Source organism: Phaseolus vulgaris, chromosome 11 (genome assembly GCF_000499845.2).
Source record: "Phaseolus vulgaris cultivar G19833 chromosome 11, P. vulgaris v2.0, whole genome shotgun sequence".
Classification (NCBI taxonomy): domain Eukaryota; kingdom Viridiplantae; phylum Streptophyta; class Magnoliopsida; order Fabales; family Fabaceae; genus Phaseolus; species Phaseolus vulgaris.
In genome coordinates, this window is record NC_023749.2 from 33,084,441 (window position 1) to 33,103,847 (window position 19,407).

The window sequence follows — 19,407 nt, forward strand, 5'->3', positions numbered from 1 at the left end:
AATCCTTAGCAAAGCTTGAATTAAATCTCCCTCAAAGTCTTTCTTAATCTCACTTTCTGTGTGTTTTCAAATATGGTGGGTAACCAGTTTTATAGCTCTTCAATCTAGCCGTTTTAGGCAGTTAAACATGAGCCAAAAAAAATTCAAATCAACTGAAAACAGATTTAACAGGTTTTTGAAAAGCTGTTAAGAAATTCAAAAATCAACCGATTGAAATGTCATTTTAACCGGTTGAATTGGTTTTGACAGTTAGTCAACCAAGAAAAAAATAGTTTTGAAAACCCTCAAACAAGCTGGGTGCAAAACAACCGACTAAACCATGAAATCAACCGGTTGTTTTTCACTTGGCTTAAAAAAACACTTTTCTTTTTTTAAAACAGATTGATTCAACTAGCATTGGTTTTAAGAATGATTTTTACAAATTCTAAACAACCTAGAACTTAACCCAAACACAACAGCACAATCATCAAGCTTTCTTCACATATTTGGAGGCATCAAAGCTTCATTTTCTACAAAATCAATTGATTATGTTATTTCTTTATTAACAAGGAATCAAAATTTGGGTTTTTTGCATTCGAAGTTGAAGATTACTAAATCATGGTTTTCGTTCCATGTTTCACGTTTCTAGAGTTAGTTTCACTTTTCTTTAATGTAATTCCTTTCAATTTGTTTTCGTTTACAATTATGCTATGTTACATTTCCAACCTTTACATTTTTGCACTTTATGATTTTTGCCATTTACATTTTTTTCAATTTACATTTCTCCGCACTTTATGATTTTTTCCATTTACATTTTTGCAATTTACACCTCTTTATAATTTACTTTCTCAAAATTTATATTTATGTCGTTTCTGCTTACTAGTAGACGCTCTTTTCTCTCTTCTTTAGTATAACTATTAGACAGTCTAGTACGATTATCAACTAGACACTCTAATAGTTGTACTTAGCCTTTTGCTTTACTTATCTTCATTCACATTTCACTTTTGTTTTAGAGTTAAACTTTAGTTCTAATTTGATTTAAATTCTTATATTCATTAAATTGTTATACACAATTTCCTTTTAACGTCTAACACATACTATGTCTTTTAGTTCTATATTGAAAATTTAATTTTTGTATGTTCAATTCCCGTTTTCAGTTTATGTTTAAGTTTACTTTCAAAGCTTTTAAATTCTGTCATTTACTTTTCAATTCTTTACATATTAAGTGTTGATTAACGATCTATTCGACAATTGTTTCTAGACGGACTAGTCTACACTCTATTTTACGTTTCAATTTAATTTCAATTCAAATTTCCCAGTTTTAAACATTGACTTCATAAACATGTTTTCCTTATACTAACATAGGTTGATCCTATATTACATTAAGGGAACTTAGTTTTATTTGTAAACATGACACTAAGTAAAAGATTTAAAAAGGATAGGAAAGTAAATTCTCAACTTAGCCTTTACCTCTAATACAAAGAAGGAAATCAACAAAAAGATAACCTGAAGCCCTAAACCCTAAAGGTAAGTATAGGAAGAAAAAAAATATTTACTAAGAACTAAAAATTATTGGGTATCTACATAACTTTACAAGCAAATATAAAATTGGATAATTAATTTACTACACACAAGTCCTAACAAGAATGCCAAAACTTATTAAGATTTTCCTTCAAGTGTACTAAATGAGAGTAGTATCTTAAATAAGTGTTGTATCCCAAATATTTATGCAAGTTTCAATAGTAATCGTAATCTATTTTTGATTTGCACTAAAATTTACAAAGAATGAAATTTCAATAAGATTTATTGAAGAGTTGAGTCATGAAACTAGCTTCAAAAGTAAATACTACTAAAACTAAGATAACTAATAAAAAGTATTGAGATTAAACTTCACCTTTCTATTACATTTTGCTGTAGTCGCCTGATTTATATATATATATATATATATATATATATATATATATATATAAAAGTTAAAAATGTTACCTTCAATCCCAATAAAAAAGAGATTTAGTCACCCAATACAAAAGAGATTTAGTCATCCATGAAAGTCATCTCTATTACACATGAATGAACTTTTGAAGCAAAGGAGTTAATCTTAAATCTTCTTACCAGGTGATCAAAGACCTTCTTCTTCTACCTTTCTGTTGTTCTTTTTCCTTCAAAAGTATCTCATTCTTTCATAAAAACAAAACACTCACCCAATTATGTTTCAACTATTTATATGTTGAAAAATTCATAACCTTTCTCTCAACTATTTCGAGATGATTCTTTTTTTCACTCAATAGAATTTGGCTTGATTTGAATCTCTTGAGTTCTCCTTTCTTCTGAATTTTTTTTCCCTTTTTTTAATTGATTGCTTTCTCTTCAAATTAGGTATTTACTCCTACATGAAAAATATATAAAACAATAATTCGACGTTAAGAGATGTTATGATAAGAAATTCAAGTGCTCTATAAGAATCATAATTTTAATGAATTTTGTGCTTAATATTATTGTCATATCTGAAAATGTGATCTATATTTTTCTAGATGAAAAAATAGACAAAACTTTAAGAGGTGACCAAATTTCATTAATTTTTAAAAGGTAAAAGCCTAATTTAAGGCACTAAAACCTAAAACACCAAAATATCTCATATTGGGAATTAATGCAAAAAAAATAAAAATATAATTAAGCCAAAAGAGTGAGATAGTGAAGTGAGGAAAGGCTCAAGAAAAGGGGAAAAGGTACAGCATGCTTCTTCCTCCATCATCCAGCGATATGATATCATCAACAACACAGCCCCAGACAAAACAAAACTAAACCCCAACATACCACATCACAAACAACATTAACTATACAAAAAAAAATCCCTTTTTTTTCCTCTCTCTCCTCTAAAATCTCACCCTCTTGCTGTGGTGCAGATCTCAAGGGGGATCTGAGTTGAGTTGAGGTGAGGTTTTGATTCGGGAGGGGGCAAGACGCCTCCTTTTTAGGGTTTTCTACAATGGCCACACCCTTTCCATTTCCCCTCTCCGCCACTCAGGTTCACGTGTAATTTCTTTTTTCCCACATACCCTTTTTCTCCACCATTATAATTAACCTTAAAAGCGACCATTTTGTTTTGTTCAGGTGGGTACTTACTTTGTGGGGCAGTACTACCATGTTCTTGAGACCAAGCCCGAGTTGGTGTATCAATTCTACTCTGACGTCAGCACCATGATACGCATCGATGGCAACGCCAGGGACACTGCCACTGCAATGCTGGTTCGTTTTTTTTTTTTCTATTTTAAGGATATTTTTTTATTTTATTATAGACTTGTATTTTTGGGCCTTCATATTGTGGTTTGGAATATAATTGCTCTATTGGAAATTTGATTTTTGGGAATATGTTTGTTTAGACATTTTCAGCCTTTCTATCTTCTTGTTCTGGCTTTGTCTTGTGTGATATATAATATTTGGATAAGAGGTTCTGACCGCTGTTTTTGAATGGTTTTAGTGTATTAGTCAATTTATTTATTGGTAGAAGTGTTCTGTATTTGTCCAATTATTATAGTGAAACTCTTATTTCCCCCAGAATTAAAGAAATTTCTCTCTGGGCAGCAAATCCACGCACTTGTTATGTCAATCAGTTTTACTGGAATTGGAATCAAGACAGTACAATGTCTGGAATCTTGGAGTGGTGGCGTTCTTATATCGGTTTTTGGTTCTGCGCAACTTAAGGACTACAATGTGAGGAGGAAATTTATGCAGTTATTCTTCCTTGCACCCCAAGAAAAGGGTTTCTTTGTGCTCAATGATATTTTTCACTTTGTTGACGAGGAGCCAGTTCACAATCTCCAACCTGTATTTTTGGCTCAGAGCAATTTTGACTCAAAATTGAATGCTCCTAGCACAATTACTAAACCAGGTATGTTCTTCTTCAGCCTTTGGGATGTTTTGAATTTTTATTGAATCTTATAATTATTGCTTCACTTATTAATTATTATCATTTGAAGATAAATGAAAAATGAAATTTTATTTCTACTGCTACATTTATTTATAAATTAGGTCTCTATGACTTTCTACTGTCATCATGTCATGGATGCTCCCTGTTCTTTTGTGTGAATTTTTTTATCTGATTTTGTTCAAAACCCGACTTAGACTGGTATTCAAATTTTCATTATATATTGCTTGTCGCAGAGGGAGGATCTGGTAGTTCTTAATATGTTAAGTCAGAAAATATAACTTAATGAACTTTATTCCCTTATTTGGATTCCTAAGCTATTATCATCTTGTGCGTTGCATCTGGTGCTACTGATAAGTATGTAGCTTATTATTAATGGTCTGTGTTTATTGTTTTATTTATAGTCAAATGTTGTATTTTGTCTATTCTCTACATCATCCATTGTCACCAGGCATTATCACATTCACAACTGTATTCTTGCTGTTATCAAATTTTAATTTAGCTGTTGGGTTCTATTTGGTTAAGCTTGTCCATAAATATTTCCAGAGAAGAAAATGAGAAAGTCAAATAAAATAAACTTTTCTCATAAGTTAAAATCAACTTATGCTCTTTAATGAAAAGCTCTCGTTTAACTTCTCTGAAAATTGACTTGCATATTTTGATTTAACTTATGGAAGAAAGTTTGATTATTTTGTTTTTTGTTTTCTTTTACACAAATAGGGACTTAATCTAAATGGCAACTACAGATTTCTATCGAAGAGTTTCTAGCTTTATTAATCTGAACCATATATCCTTATGAATTTAGCCATAACAAGTGATTGGTGGTGATTTTATTTAATAAGGTAAAACGGGAAGGGAAGATTAATTGCAAACTGCATTTATTGTTGGTAAATGTTCTTATTAAAGCATTAAAGCTTGAAAAACTTTTAGACATGATTTTTTTGTTTTATAGCCATTGTGGCTGTTTTTGGAGTATACTCAATTCTTCAAACTGTAGTTTTTTCTAGTAATTGAGATCTCTGAGTTTTACTTTTACAGTTTCCAACTACCTGTTGGGTGGAGATATACAGGCAAGAGACTTTGTTGCTACAAATGAGGTCAAAGAAAATGGCGCAGTCAATACTTATGGATATTCACAGCAACAAATAGCACGAGTCTATGATTCTGAACATGTTCAGGAAGATGTTATTGCCGAAGAGTCACATGCTTTTCTTAAACCTTCTGTGAATGATATGCAAGAACATGCACCTTCTTCTGCTGAAGAACCTCCTGAGGAGCCCCCAAAACATACTTATGCTTCCATTGTATGTTTGAACTAACGAATGGATTACTTTCTGCACAATGTTTTTCTTTTGAGATTCAATTATGACTTCGGAACTGACTATGTTATGAAACTGTGGGAAGTTACAGGTTGCTAAAGGACAAGTTACACCATCTGTAGCTTCTCAGTCATCTCTGAAGAATGTGTCTTCTTTGGACAAGGAGCATGCTACACCAACTAATAGCCAACAAACACCTACATTGATTAAAGCATTTGAAAGGTCTGAAACTGACGTAGTGGAGGACATTCCCACAGCTGAAGATGAAGGTTACTGTGTGTACTTCTTGAGACTAATTCATTCAATTTTTTAATTTATTTTTTTATATAGTTACTCTTTGGTTTTGATGCCCATTTTATGATGGCTCGTTACATCTTTCCACCAATAAGCTAAACTAATTTGCTTAAAAGAATCATGGCATGCTTGTCTGTAGGTTTTATTTTTAACTACTCATTATTATTAACATTTTATTTGATTGAAAATGCCTTCAGATGAAATCAAATCTGTTTATGTGAGAAACTTGTCCCCTACCATCTCTGCGTCTGAAATTGAAGAGGAATTGAAGAATTTTGGCAGGATTCGACCTGAAGGTGTAGTCATAAGAAGTCGCAAGGTAGGTTTTTACATCTTGAAATCATTGTAGTCAAACCACATGTGATGGTGCTGCTATAGCACCTTTGCAATTTGGATTCTAGCAGCAGAGCAGTTTTTTGTATTAGAGTGATTTTGTGTGTTTTGACGACATGCAGTTATAGCCATTTCATTTATGTTTGCACATGAAAGCTCCTGTTCTGGCACTGAAATGGTGTCATTTTGTGCTGTTTTATGGGGAAAATCTTGGGATTCGTCCCATTTATATTTGATCCGATCATAAACTCCTCCCTCACTGGCATGCCTTGCCCACTCAGAGAAACCCCAACCATTCTCTCTGATAGGGATCCATCTTTCTGTGGTGAGATCTCTGACATGACATGACAGCTTTCTTTGGGCGTTCACTAGCAAGCCTGCGGCTGTTCTGGCCAATCCCTCACTCATACAATATTGCTCTGCTTCATCCTTTGTTCTCTCTCCACTCTCAGTCTGTAATATAATAGGTCTTTTATTCAGTGTTCTGTGCTCTCTTGTTCTTCTAAACTCTCCGATTTAATTGTTATTGCCACGAATGTCTTTAATGTTAGGTATTTGTATTGTAATTTAAGTAATGTCTAACTTCAAAACAGCAGTTACGGGGCTTTGCACTGCTATTTGGGAATGATTACTATGCTTTATATAACTATTTTACTTCATTAATTAATTGTATCCCACTACAGAGCTAATTTTTCCAGTTATCTCCAGGATGTCGGAGTTTGCTATGCATTTGTTGAATTTGAAGATATGAGTGGGGTTCATAATGCGGTCAAGGTTTGGATTCCGTTTTATATGATTAATTTATGTTATCCACTGCTTTGGAATTAATATTATGTTTTAATATCACCCTTTTTTTAGCAAAAAATAATGTTAACATACTAGTTGCTCACAATCATTGCACAAGTTTTCGATCTGCATTTTTGATCTAGCAGACTAAACTGTTTCTGATCTTTGGTATATTTCCAGGTTTTCACCTTTTAAGCCACGTTTTTCCAATTTCACAAGCTGTAGACTCATGTTTGTAATGTATGTTTACAGGCAGGATCTGTTGAAGTAGCAGGAAGACAAGTATACATCGAGGAGCGGAGACCAAACAGTAACATCCCTTCCCGAGGAGGAAGTATGTCTACTTTATTGTGTTTTTTCTTCAAAATTTCTTTGTTCATGAATATCCTCGACTTAAGATATATATAATGGTTAGAATGAAAGTTCAGAGAAATTACGAATATATTAGAGCATGTTTGGGAAGCTTTTCTTCACTTTTTAGCTGTTTTTATGAGAAATAAGTTGTTTATAAAGTAAACTAGATATTTGGGACAGTTTTTCTTACTAAACTCGTGCCAAGATGTGCCAAGATGACATGAATTGGTGTATTTAAATTGAAGTCGTGCTGACAATTTCAGTCTAATCAGATTTCAGCTGAAAAGTCGTGTCATCTTGACATAACTTTTCTAATTTGATAACTTTTTAAAATTTTACCCTTTTCGGTAATTATCGTGACTGTAATTGCACCTAATTTGTGAAAAAACCTATTGGGACATCATCTGAAACTTAGTAAATAACTATTCTTTAGTGAAAAAGTTGTTTTTATGAATCTGAAAATTTGTAGCTTATGATTATTTTCTATGAAGTTTTATCTTTAGCAGCTTTATTGTTGTTCTGACTTGATCATCAACAGGGAGGGGCAGAGCTAGGAGTAGCTATCAATCAGAGGCACCAAGAGGGCGTTTTGGTCCAAGGAACTATGGCAGGGGAAGTGGACAAGATGGAGGTGAAAGGGAGTACAACAAACCCAGAGGAAACACTTTCTACAGACCCACTACCCGTCAAGAGAGGGGATATTGAGGTTCAAGGTTCAAGAGTCACCATAATTTTTTACCAAGAGAATCAATTTTTGAGATTTCAGCATTAAATAGTTACTTTCAATAGATGTTAAGAACCAAATATTGATATTTTTTATGCCCTAAATTATGTTCGTGGAATATGATTATTTATTTATTTCTTTTTAATGTAAGAGCCGTTTTGTTTTCATCGCCATTGAAATATATTTATTTTACTCATCACTTCCGAGTTTGATTACTTCCTTTTGTGAAACTTATATATTTATATTGATTTCAGGTCCTTATTATTTAATTAGAGTCAGAGTCATTTAGAGTACGAACTGTTACATACTTTCTTTGAGGAAATATAAGAAACAGTAAATTGTTTTTTTTTTTAATATCAAAATGTACGCGCTTTCATTAAAATTATTCCTTTAGAAACTTCTTACAAATCCAGTAAACTGTATATTGCTAATGAATTCTTAAACACAAATGAAATTATTGTGCGTGCGCTTGGGCGTTTCAAACAACAGTTTCCATTACATTTTATTGGAACACAATTAAAACAAAAATGATATTATTATGTTGTCTGTGTCATTATTTTATTAGCATCATTCCATCTTCACACACAAAAAAAAATGTAGGTATTTGTTATGGGATCATTCATATGACTCCATGAGAAAATTTTGTGCTCTTTGGCGTAACAAGGATGGGCGTAGTGGTATAATAAATTAGAATAAGGTCCATCAATTAAACAGGGTATACTCTCAATAACTGCAACACTAATTAGTGAAAAAAAATTCTCTAACTAGTTGAGCTTTTTTAACATAATCATAATACTCTCAATAACTGCAACACTAATTAGTGAAAAAAAATTCTCTAACTAGTTGAGCTTTTTTAACATAATCAAATAATTTCCTAAGTTATTATTGTTCTCCTGCCAAATTCGATACATGTCATCTAGAAAAATAAAGGCCAAAGAAATGCAGTTAGTAAAGATAATGGTTTTCTTTATTGTGGAGGAGCTAAGCTTGCTGCTTAGAAGTGTTGATTGTGTGCGGTTTCTTTATTCACTAGCAACCACTAGCACTTATCTGCCTTTAAATTTCAGCTTTCCCCATCATCTGTTTCCCAGAGAAAGCACGTATATGCTGCCAGAACATTGCTGAAAGAAGAAAAGTTGTATACAATTCTTAGTTATTTATGTAAAGATTTCTTCTTTTGTCCAGAATTAAGGACACATGTATACTGCCTTGCACAGTAGTTATAGATGATTCAACAATGTAGGATCAAGAAGAGCCTGGCCACCATGAATTTTTCTCTCCTATTTTTCAGAATTATAAACATGTTTAGAAGTATAACATTTTATATAAGATGTGTCTCAAAAACTAACCTATCCCCAGGAGTAGCCTGAACTGCTTGCTCAAATAAAAACGAAGCTTTTTCCTGATCATGATGAAGTTCCCATACTAGTTTGGCATATTCTGATATCATTTCACCGTCACTGGGATCAGCTACTATTGCACGTGAGTAGTAATCCTCTGCTGCTTGATGATCTCTCTTGGACTGTACATTTAAAGTGGAGAAGAGGGTGCTTGAACGCAATTTTTCAAGACTCAGACTTCTCTAATCATAAAGTAAGTGATAAAAAGTTTACACTCAAGGGAATATATACCCTTGAGCAGTAATGATGAACAGTTGATCAAACATGCATAATTCTATTATGGTAGTTGTGACATATATGAAGGGGCTATAGTGCAAAGCCCCGTGCTTGTTAAAAATTTCACTTTAAATGGAGAGGCTCATCTAACAAATCATAGTTTGTGCCTCAATTTGTAAGAGGCTGGTTGTTGTTTAAAGTCACAAAATATTAAGACAGCCTAAGAAGCGTACGTGTGTTGCTACACTGAAAAACATTTAGACAAAGAAGCATCTGTTGGTGTTTAATCATATGCCTAACATAGTTCGTAAAAGATTTGTTTGACTCTGAACATTAAAATAAAATGAAAAACCTCACCTGCAACAGAAACTGAGCATACTTTTTCAGAAACAGAGGATTATTTGGATTTTCTTCAATCATCTTCTTAAAATAATCTTCAAAATTACTTTCTTCACCCCAATTAGCTGTTGTAATATGTGTTGCATCAATCTCCCATCTACTTGAAAGAACTGAGAGTTGGCTGATTGGATCACTTGTTTCTTTGGAGGGCGTCACAGGTTCGGTCTTTTGGTTTTCCATGTCACTCTGCGCTTAGATACAAACCGTGAGTATTAAATAATGAATGTGTGATTCGGAAGACAAAATGACCCCTAAGAAAAGAAAAGAGAAAAGCACCCGAATTTCATGTTTTCCATCTTCATCCTCAACATCTTCGATTTTCCAGAGAAAACCAGCATATGCTGCAAGAACATGGCTGAAAAGGATATATAACATGTTTACAGATATGTTATCTGTTTAGTCATGGATAGCTGAACAATTTGCATGTCTAAATAGAAGCTTTCAGTTTCGGCAAGCTACAGTAAGGTTGAAGAGATGGATATTTTGGCTGCGGTAATCTACCTGTCTTGAGGTGCAGCTTGAACTGCACGTTCAAAATAGACTAATGCTCTATCCTTGTCATGATGGTTTTCCCACGCCAGCTTCGCATACTGCGTCAAGGTTTCACCGTCATTAGGATCTGCCATGGTAGCGCGAAGAAAGTATTCCTCAGCCCCTTGAAGGTCTCCATTAGACTATCATCATTAGATGTAAAAAGTTAGATGTCAAGCTTTTGATAAGAACTATAAATGCTAGTCTCAAATAAAGTAAAAGATGATGATTATTAAACAATATACCTTCATTTGTCATCCATGCATGTCTCCTACAAACCTAATTAACTCCTACAATTTTATTTTAAAACGAGTTTTCCTAATAAGCATGCCTCATAGGATTTACTACAAACACGAAAGGTTCAATGTCTATGCCCATATCAGTCTATTATTTCATGTCAGAATCAAAATTTCAAAATTAATGTATGTTTGAATTGAAGAATGCAGAAACTAATTTACAATCAGTTTCATTCATGATTGACAACTCACTTGTAAAAGCTGCGCATACTTTTTGAGAAGCAACGGGTGGCAGGGATACTCATCAATCATCCTCTTGTAATACCCTTCAAGATCCTCACTTTCTTGCAAGTTGGGATTAAATATATCACCACCCATAAGTTTCTCAGATCCTATATCAGCATCAACCCCAAGCCCCATTGCCAGATACATGGGAGGACTAGCTGGTTCAACATCTTTCTCTTCAATACTCAAATTCTGAATCCCATTGGACCAATCATTGTCATTCTCACCTTCCTCAGCCAAATCCATCTTGTTGTTCCCAAAATTGAACTCACCACCGCTGCCTGTGACTTCCAAACTCTGTCCAATCAAAAGAGTTTGTTTCAAAATTTCTTCTGGGTTGATGCCATCATCTCCATGAGGGTTGTTGTATATTGCAAATGATGGAGCTGAATGCAAGGTTGTTGATTCAAAGTCATCCTCCATCACTGACTTGGAACTCTCCATGGTGCTATCAACAAGATATGCCAATATCTGTATACTAGTCTCAGGGATGTTAAAGTTGATAAAGCAGAGCCTAAAAAGCAAGGTCAATATTGAGTTATTGAGAAATGGAAAAGTGTTTGTTTCTAGTTTATCAGCATTAATTCTGGTCCAAGCTTTTAAAATATCTTTAGCCTGCTACAAAAATCCAGATCCCAAGTCCACCTTTCATTAGACCACGAGGAGGAAGATCACCACAATAATTGAATTTTCAGTTCTCATATATTAATAGATCGCGTTTAGTCCTCAATTTTTTAATTGATCAAATTGAACAAATGTATAAAAACAAAAATGTAATAAAAGTCTAATTTTGTTTCTTTTATACAGACTAAGCAATACTTTCTTATTGTCTGTTTGACAATTTTGGGCAGGACCAAAAATCATTTATTAATTAAGATTGAAGGGGGAAAATATAATTAAAGGAAACTAAAGTGGAGCATGCAAAGAAGGTAAAAAAGACGACCCAATATAGAAGCAAGATCAAAACGTGATTCTGTTGAAGAAGTGTAGGAAGAAAGTGTGTTGTCACATGAAAGTACTTATATTGATATTATATATGTGTGCACAAGATTTGATGAAACACCGACAAAAATGAATGCGAAGGGTATGGAATCTGTTTGAAAGAATGTATTGGAAAATATGATTAACATGAAATGAATTTTGTTGATGAAAAATAGATATTAGATTAAATGATTGAAGTAATTATATATATAGGAATAGTGATTAATAATATAATATGTTACGGGTATTAAAAAGAAGGAACTATTTTGAAGGTAGTTTGGTTTGGTGCTGAGATGTTATGTGATGTGAGAAGGAAGGAGGAGTGGTTGGGATGAAAAATAAAGATGGTTAATTACCCATTTAGCCTAAAAAAAGGAAGGATGGGGTTTTGGTGGTTTAAGGTGGTTAAGGAAGGCAGCGAAAACAGCGGTGAGAAGAAGGGTTCAAAAGAAATGAATGGCTTCTCTCATTCGGTGCGCTGCTGGGTCCCTCACTCTCCATTTCCCACCCCCAATTCATGCCACGCCCTCCCTCGTCGTCCCCCCCTCGGACGACGGCGAGCGGCACCCCTCCTCGCACCCACCGCCGTATCACCTCCATCTTCACCCGCTCCTGGATCAAAACCCTTAAACGATCAAATACCACCGAGAAACTCTACGAAAAATACCTCAGAACCTACAAAATCAAATAATACACCACCATGCAATTCAACGTGTAACCCCCTTCCTACGTTGCATCACTGTCAGCGATTCCTCCTAATTTGTTATCTAATCAATATTGCATAAAGATAATGTCTCAAATCATGCCACCCTTCCAGTTATTGGAACTCAACGTCATTTCGGCCCAAGACTTGGCTCCCGTGAGCCGCAACATGAGGACCTACGCGGTTTCATGGGTCCACCCGGATCGGAAGCTCTCCACGCGCGTCGACACGCAGGGCCACACGCACCCAACGTGGAACGACAAGTTCGTCTTCCGCGTCGACGACGAATTTCTCTGCTCCGATACCTCATCCATCATGATTGAGATCTACGCGCTTCATTGGTTCAAGGATATCCACGTCGGCACCGTCCGCGTTCTCATCGGAAACCTCGCTCCTCCGCCTTCCCGCCCCTTCCACAGCAACCGCACCCCGCTTGGCACGCGTTTCGCCGCGGTCCAGGTTCGCCGCCCTTCTGGCCGGCCCCAGGGGATCCTCAACATCGGCTTCACCGTCCTCGACGGCTCCATGCACAGCATGCCTCTCTACACTCACAATGCCTCCGCTGTGGGATATCGCCACCTCATGGGAGAGAAGGATGCTTACGACAGCCACAACCACCTCAGCCCCCACGTTCTTGCCGCCGCCTCTGGCACTCCCAAGGCCGAGCTCCGCCGCGCGAAGAGCGACACGAGCTCCATGGTTGCTGCGGAAGCCGTGGTGAGGCAGCACCGAGCCGTGGCTAACCATAACAGAGCGAAGTCCAACATTTCAGGATACCAAGTTAACGTGGATAGCATGAAAAAGGATAACATGAAAAAAGGAAAGAAGAAGCAGAAGAAGTCGAGGTCCAAGAGTAGCTCTGTTGCGAGTAGCGTCAACGAAGAAACGACCTCTGTCCTCAGCGACACCGTTTTGCCCTGGAAGATTAAGAGCGGTAAAGCGAGTCCTCATGATGATGATATTCTTCATGTGGAGCAGCTTTCGCCACTTCATCACTACCACAACAACGTCGCTTATGAAGATTTTCATAATCATCACCCTGACCACGACTCCCATTCACATGTTGACTCCGATTCCGACAATAGCATCAGCGAAAACAACTTCGTCACTGACGTAATAGAAGAACAACACGTTCCAGTTAACAACGTCATATACGAAGTTCGCGCCACGCCCAAACACCACTTTTCAAACTCTCCGGCGCCTCACTATATCAATTCGCCTGCACAACAGTTTAGAAATTCTCCGGCGCCGCAGCAAATGAGCTCCCCGGCACCGCAATTTAAGAACTCTCCGGTGCCCCAGTACAAGAATTCTCCCAAACCGCAGTATATCAACTCTCCGGCACAGCAGTATAAGAATTCTCCGGTACCACATTATATGAGTTCTCCGGTGCCGCAGTTTAAGAATTCTCCTAAACCACATTATATGAGCTCTCCGGTGCCACAGTTTAAGAATTCTCCTAAACCACATTATATGAGCTCTCCGGTGCCGCAGTTTAAGAATTCTCCAGCGCCAAAGTTTATGAATTCTCCAGCCAAGCAGTTTAAGAATTCTCCAGGGCAACAGTTTATGAATTCTCCGGCGCCACAGTTTAAGAACTCTCCGGCAGCGCAGTACATGAGTTCTCCGTTGCCGCAGTTTAAGAATTTGTCGAATCCACAATATATAGCATCTCCAAAGCCGCAGTTTCGGAACTCGCCCGCAGTGGCGGCGGCGCAGTACCGGGCGTCGCCGGCGGTATCAAAGTTCAATCCGAACAGGGGAACGCCGATGCATACGTTCGGGAAGGTGAACGGTGGGTTTGAGTACATGACGCCACGGAGGTCCAACTTGGGGAACATGGGGCCGGTGATGATGACGGAGTCGGAGCTGGGGCCGTCCCCATCGGAGGTGGCCGCAGCGATAGCGAGGAATCCAGTGATTGACGAGGGGGAGAACATGACGGTGGAAGGGTGGGACTTGGACGGGAGCATGGAGGGGTTACAGTCGAAGTTGGAGAGATGGCGGTCGGACCTGCCCCCAGTGATTGATCGCGGCGAGCTCTCTAGCCATCCGACGTCGAGCACAAAGACAAGCCTCCACTCCCGGAGGCACACGGACGGTGGCAGTACACCGAGTGGGGGCGGGGGCGGGGGCGGGAGCGGAGGCGGGCGTAAGGGTGGGGGTGGGTTGTTCTCATGCTTTAGTAAGATCTGCGGTCTTGAGTGCTACATTGGTTGCGGCGGCGACCCTAAAGGAAAAAAGGACCGTCGCCGCCGCGCTGCCTCCATGGAGGACAATACCAGCAGCCTTCTCTGATGGACCCATCCCAACGACAACAACATGGGAATATTCGTCTGCCTTATTGCAAAATGATTTTTCCATTTCATCAATACGCTCATTGGAGAATATACTTGTCTCCATGGGATATAGACGTCAAGTACCCAAGTCAACTATTTTGTGCTAAATAAACATGCTTGGGTAAGCATTTATATGGAAATCAAAAGTTTGAGATACCTCAACTCATTCACAATTCTTGCTTGATAACATGAAGAAATTAACTAAAAGAAAAAAACACCTTGTGATTGATTAAGGCACTGTATTATTCTTGTGTTGTAATGTAACATATGAATTTGAACAGAAACCCTTGCATATATATCTTGTTCTGTGAACATTATCAACCATAGCAATCTATGTTACAACTTTCCAAGTGTGTAGTTTTTAAAAGTCCCGTGGCTGCTGCCAATTTGTAACGGCACTAACATGCTCTATTTGTACCAAACTATTTGATTTTCAATGCATGATTCTGGCTATAGCACATAAATCCTTCCAGTTCTATCATTTATTTTTTCCAGTAAGGTAGAAACTGCTGGCTACACATGGTAGCTTATCTACAAGAACTTCCTGGGATCAGTCACAAAACCAGTTAGTGCAGATGCTGCTGCTGTATACGGAGAAGTAAGATATATTTGTCCTTCTATGTGCCCCATCCGACCAGGGAAATTTCGATTCGTTGTTGACACACAGACCTGCATTGAGTGTCCTTTCATCAGTTACATCAAAAGAAAAATATAACAGTTGAAATATAAAAGAAGTTTCTGTACAATTATCTATTGTTGCTCCAGAAAATATAAACCAGCTTTTTCAAAAGAATTTACTTAGCAGAGAAGGGCAGTGTGTTAACTGGAATATTCCCAGACCCAACTACATTTTAGGTTTTATATTTGGCTCTGAACAATAATAATTTTGTTCACATGGTGTTTCCAAGAGATCCAACTATTTTTGCTGCAAATTAAGATTTTCATTTTAAGCAATATTTTATGAAGGGTAAGTTTGATTTGAAGAAAGTGCAAGTTTACCTGGGGTTCATTCAAACGTCCATACGTGTCTCTTGGGCCACCCATACATGCAGCGCAGCTAGGACTTGCTGAAGGATCACAGGCAGCTTCTTCAAAAATCTTTGAACAAGTCTTGCCACCTGAACCTGGTACCTCAAGTGTGTACAAGTCCATCCAAACCTGAAAATTTGACAATTTTAGTAATTGACACTTATGAAATAAGCGACACCCCCATAACTTGAATAGAAACAGTAATCCTTCACCCACCTTTTGTGTAGCAGGAACAAGAAAAGTAGGAACTTTGACAGTTTTCCCCTACAACGGAACCAGTTTTATTATGTAAAAGATGATAAAGAAAGAAAAAGTGTTCAGTTACTAATGTTTACTAAGCAGAAAAATAAAAAGTAAGAACTAATATCAAAATATTGAATTGTCTCACATACTCGTGGTCATAAAACCTGTACTTTCCTTTTTGCATGGTAAGTATTTCCGTACTAGTATGCCAAAGAGTCAATACGCGAATTCCATAGTGATAAATGATACACGTCCGTGTAGGATGAGCGACATCCTCGGTCCATTAACATTCAACTAAGGTTAGCAAAGCTAAAATTATCATTAAGAATTAGGTAATACATCTCTAAGCAGGGTCCACCTCACTAATCTGGCCTAACAAGGTAGGCCTATTAAAATAATATAAATAGCGCATATTTCAAGAAACAGGTACATCATTAATCACGGTATATATCCGAGTGTCGAACACCCTTGCTGACTTGAGCGTCGGAATGTCTTCTGCAGGTACCCCCATTTGACATTCTCCAGAAGACCGAGCAACCGAAACCCAAAATAGTAGCACAAAGACTAAAAGAGTAAGCTGAGGTGTACGTCAACCGTCCGATAGGAAGAAGGAAGACGAGGCCTCTAATAGTTCTCTAGGTCCCATCTCCCTAGTTGGAACAATTGGCGCCCACCGTGGGGCTAACAGAAACCGATTGAAGAATGAAAGTAGATGGTATCAACCCGAAGCATGGATATAATGAGTGAAGCCGACCAGATGGCGTTGTTATTGTCTTTGCAGAGAGAGATGACCGAGATGAAGAGAAAAAAATAAGGAAGAATGAGCAGAAGATGCAAGTACTCCGAGCGAAGAATGAGGAGATGAAGAGAAGTTGGTGGAGGGAGGATCATCTGCTGGATCGACCAATGTTGTCGGTAGGTCCTACACTTCCCCTCCCAACCCGAGACCGGTTGAGGAGACCAAGGACAAGGTTCCCACCCATGGGATGGATGGCGAATCCTGTGTCAACAAGTCGGCCAGGACGACTGTCATCTTGGATTCGGCCCGCCGACACCCTTTCACCAATGCTGTCCTAGAAGCTCCACTGCCAGACAAGTGGAAAGGCTTCAACAGGGACCGGTATGACGGTACCACCGACCCGGATGAGCATATGTATGCCTACACCACCCATATGAGTCTATACACATCAGACGATGGAGTGATGTGCCGAGTGTTTCCCACATCCCTAAAGGGAGGAGCCCTCAGTTGGTTCACCAAGCTCCCACCCAACTCCATTGATAGCTTCGCCACACTCGTGTCGAAGTTCGAAACCCAGTTTGCTACAAGAAGGCTGCACCACCTGACCTCCATCGCCCTGGTTGGCATTTTCCAGGAGAAGGGAGAATTGCTGAGAACCTTCATTGACAGGTTTAGCAAGGTGGCGATGAGTATCCAAAACCTTAGCCCGGATGTTGCCATTCATCATATGCTAACGACCCTATGACCGGGATCGTTTGCCGACAACCTCTGTATGCAGTCGGCTGCTAACCTTGACGAACTTAGGAAGAAAGCAGCTAAGTTCATGCTGTTGGAGGAGCTGAGGGAGTTTCGCAATCAGGCCCGAGCTGAGGCCAGTGGGGAGAAAGGCAAGGACGAGAAGGATCGCCAGGGTGGTCAAGCCAACGCAGCGATATACGTAAAGATAATCGGGGAAGCCGATTCTGAAAATATACCCCCTGACGGTTGAAAGAGGAAGAATCCTGCATGAGGAACTCAATGCCGAGTTGATCCCTCCTTCTAGAAAGGCAGCCAACCCGAATAATGCCGATCGAAGAAAGCAGTGTCAGTATCACCAGAGCAGTGGGCATTCTACCGAAGAATGCCAAGCTTTGAAAGACAAAATCGAAGAGCTCACCAAGGCTGGGCACCTATGCCGGTTCGTCAGGGGTAGCCGAGACACAAGGCACTCCCTTCGTAGGGACGAGCCCACTAAAAGAAGGCGTTCACCTCCAAGAACAAGGGATGACCGAGACCGCCAAGACGAGCGACGGTCAAGAAGGGACGACCCTCCACGCAGAGATGATCCTCCGAGGGAGGCTGAAAGAAGGGGAAACAGAGAGGTTATTAAGACAATAGCCGGTGGGTTTGCCGGCGGATGAGGTACGAACAACGCCCGGAAGAAACACCTTCGGGCACTAAATCAGGTGAATGTAGTGACATTCCGATCGAGGATGCTACCCATCACCTTCACAGATGACGACTTTAAAGGCATTGATTATCGACAAGACGACCCTATGGTGATATCAGTCGATATTGACAGATTCACCATCAGGAAGACGTTGGTGGATCAAGGAAGTTCAGTAGACATCCTCTACTGGAAAACCTTCAAATCCAAGAGGATACCTGAGGCCGAGATGGTGCCGTATGATGACCATGTGGTCAGCTTCTCGGGCAAGAGGGTGGGTACCAAGGGTTATATCGAGCTCTACACCACCTTCGGCGAAGAGAAGATCTACAAAACCATCAAGATTCGGTACTTGGTGATCGATGCAAATATCTCTTACAACATCCTCCTCGAACGACCGTCCATCAATCGGCTGATGGCGATCGTGTCAACACCCCACTTGGCGATGAAGTTCCCTTCACCGTCAGGGGACATCCTCACGGTCCATGTCAACCAAATGGAAGCAAGGGAATGCTATGCCGAGAGCCTCAAAGTGGAGCTTCTGAGGAACGACCATTTTCCCAAACGTAAATCTTCTCGAAAACACGGTTCTCCTCGAGAGGCCCAACCGATGTCGGTGGAACCCACGGTTGCTCTGGTGGGCCTTTACCCCCGAACGACCGAGGATAGGCTAGAGGCCAGAGAAGAGTTACGATGAGTGTACCGTCCCGTACCTGGGCGTTGACTAAGTCAGGGTCAAAGTCAACACCAGGGGTCAAAGTCAACACAAGGCGTTACCTAGGTGAAGGCGTCGCCAAGGCAAGGCGTCGCCAGATCGAGCAGTACTAAAGCAAGGCAATCACAGTGTGGTTCCCCGATACCCATGGGTAGGAAAGACCATGGAGGGAGCGACGCCGTGGGAAGGCCTCAGGTCCCGATAACCCGGGGCAGTGATAAAGAGAAGGAAAAGGTGGCTTCAAGGCCATAGGGATAGCACCAGTGTAGGGCAGCCTGACTCGTGAAGTACCCCTGCCGCCCCAGAGACGCCTTTGGGACAGATACGACCCAAGAGGAAGGTCACGCCCAGGGTAGCCAGGTGCAGGGTACGAGAGGAAGGCAGATACGCTCTCAAAGTAAGTGACTAGATGATTGGGGGCATGAGTTGGCACCCAAAGAGTCACCCCTAG

The 19,407-nt window shown here is 39.1% G+C and overlaps 4 protein-coding genes across 14 annotated transcripts; 2 read left to right on the top strand and 2 right to left on the bottom strand.

Moving 5' to 3' along the window:
- The first annotated feature begins 2,618 nt into the window (after positions 1 to 2,618).
- Positions 2,619 to 7,913, top strand: LOC137816392 (nuclear transport factor 2-like). 10 transcript variants are annotated; one of them, XM_068619549.1, is made up of 9 exons: positions 2,619 to 3,004; positions 3,091 to 3,225; positions 3,562 to 3,868; positions 4,943 to 5,208; positions 5,309 to 5,498; positions 5,715 to 5,836; positions 6,559 to 6,624; positions 6,889 to 6,970; positions 7,529 to 7,913. In XM_068619549.1, the coding sequence occupies exons 1-9, from the start codon at positions 2,966 to 2,968 to the stop codon at positions 7,693 to 7,695; spliced, it is 1,374 nt and encodes a 457-aa protein (XP_068475650.1). In that variant the 5' UTR covers positions 2,619 to 2,965; the 3' UTR covers positions 7,696 to 7,913. The 10 variants fall into 10 exon arrangements, with proteins under 10 accessions (XP_068475650.1, XP_068475722.1, XP_068476036.1 ...); XM_068619621.1 differs by having other exon boundaries at positions 5,309 to 5,492; XM_068619935.1 differs by having other exon boundaries at positions 2,666 to 3,004; positions 3,536 to 3,868.
- Positions 7,914 to 8,371: 458 nt separating this feature from the next.
- On the bottom strand, positions 8,372 to 11,481 carry LOC137817068 (uncharacterized). Of its 2 annotated transcripts, none has more exons than XM_068620392.1 (6): positions 10,749 to 11,481; positions 10,231 to 10,403; positions 10,006 to 10,084; positions 9,688 to 9,915; positions 9,064 to 9,236; positions 8,372 to 8,835 (listed from the first exon to the last, which is right to left on the bottom strand). In XM_068620392.1, exons 1-6 carry the CDS (start codon positions 11,223 to 11,225, stop codon positions 8,778 to 8,780), a joined length of 1,188 nt encoding a protein of 395 aa, XP_068476493.1. In that variant the 5' UTR covers positions 11,226 to 11,481; the 3' UTR covers positions 8,372 to 8,777. The 2 variants fall into 2 exon arrangements, with proteins under 2 accessions (XP_068476493.1, XP_068476428.1); XM_068620327.1 differs by having other exon boundaries at positions 9,064 to 9,296; positions 10,749 to 11,419.
- A 611-nt stretch (positions 11,482 to 12,092) lies between these two features.
- LOC137816986 (uncharacterized) lies at positions 12,093 to 15,268 on the top strand. Its single transcript, XM_068620215.1, has one exon. The coding sequence runs from the start codon at positions 12,553 to 12,555 to the stop codon at positions 14,761 to 14,763; it is 2,211 nt and encodes a 736-aa protein (XP_068476316.1). The 5' UTR covers positions 12,093 to 12,552; the 3' UTR covers positions 14,764 to 15,268.
- Positions 15,269 to 15,335: 67 nt separating this feature from the next.
- LOC137805594 (3-isopropylmalate dehydratase large subunit, chloroplastic-like) lies at positions 15,336 to 16,587 on the bottom strand. The gene is made up of 4 exons (XM_068605536.1): positions 16,507 to 16,587; positions 16,050 to 16,097; positions 15,804 to 15,962; positions 15,336 to 15,473 (listed from the first exon to the last, which is right to left on the bottom strand). The coding sequence occupies exons 1-4, from the start codon at positions 16,585 to 16,587 to the stop codon at positions 15,336 to 15,338; spliced, it is 426 nt and encodes a 141-aa protein (XP_068461637.1).
- Positions 16,588 to 19,407: the final 2,820 nt, after the last annotated feature.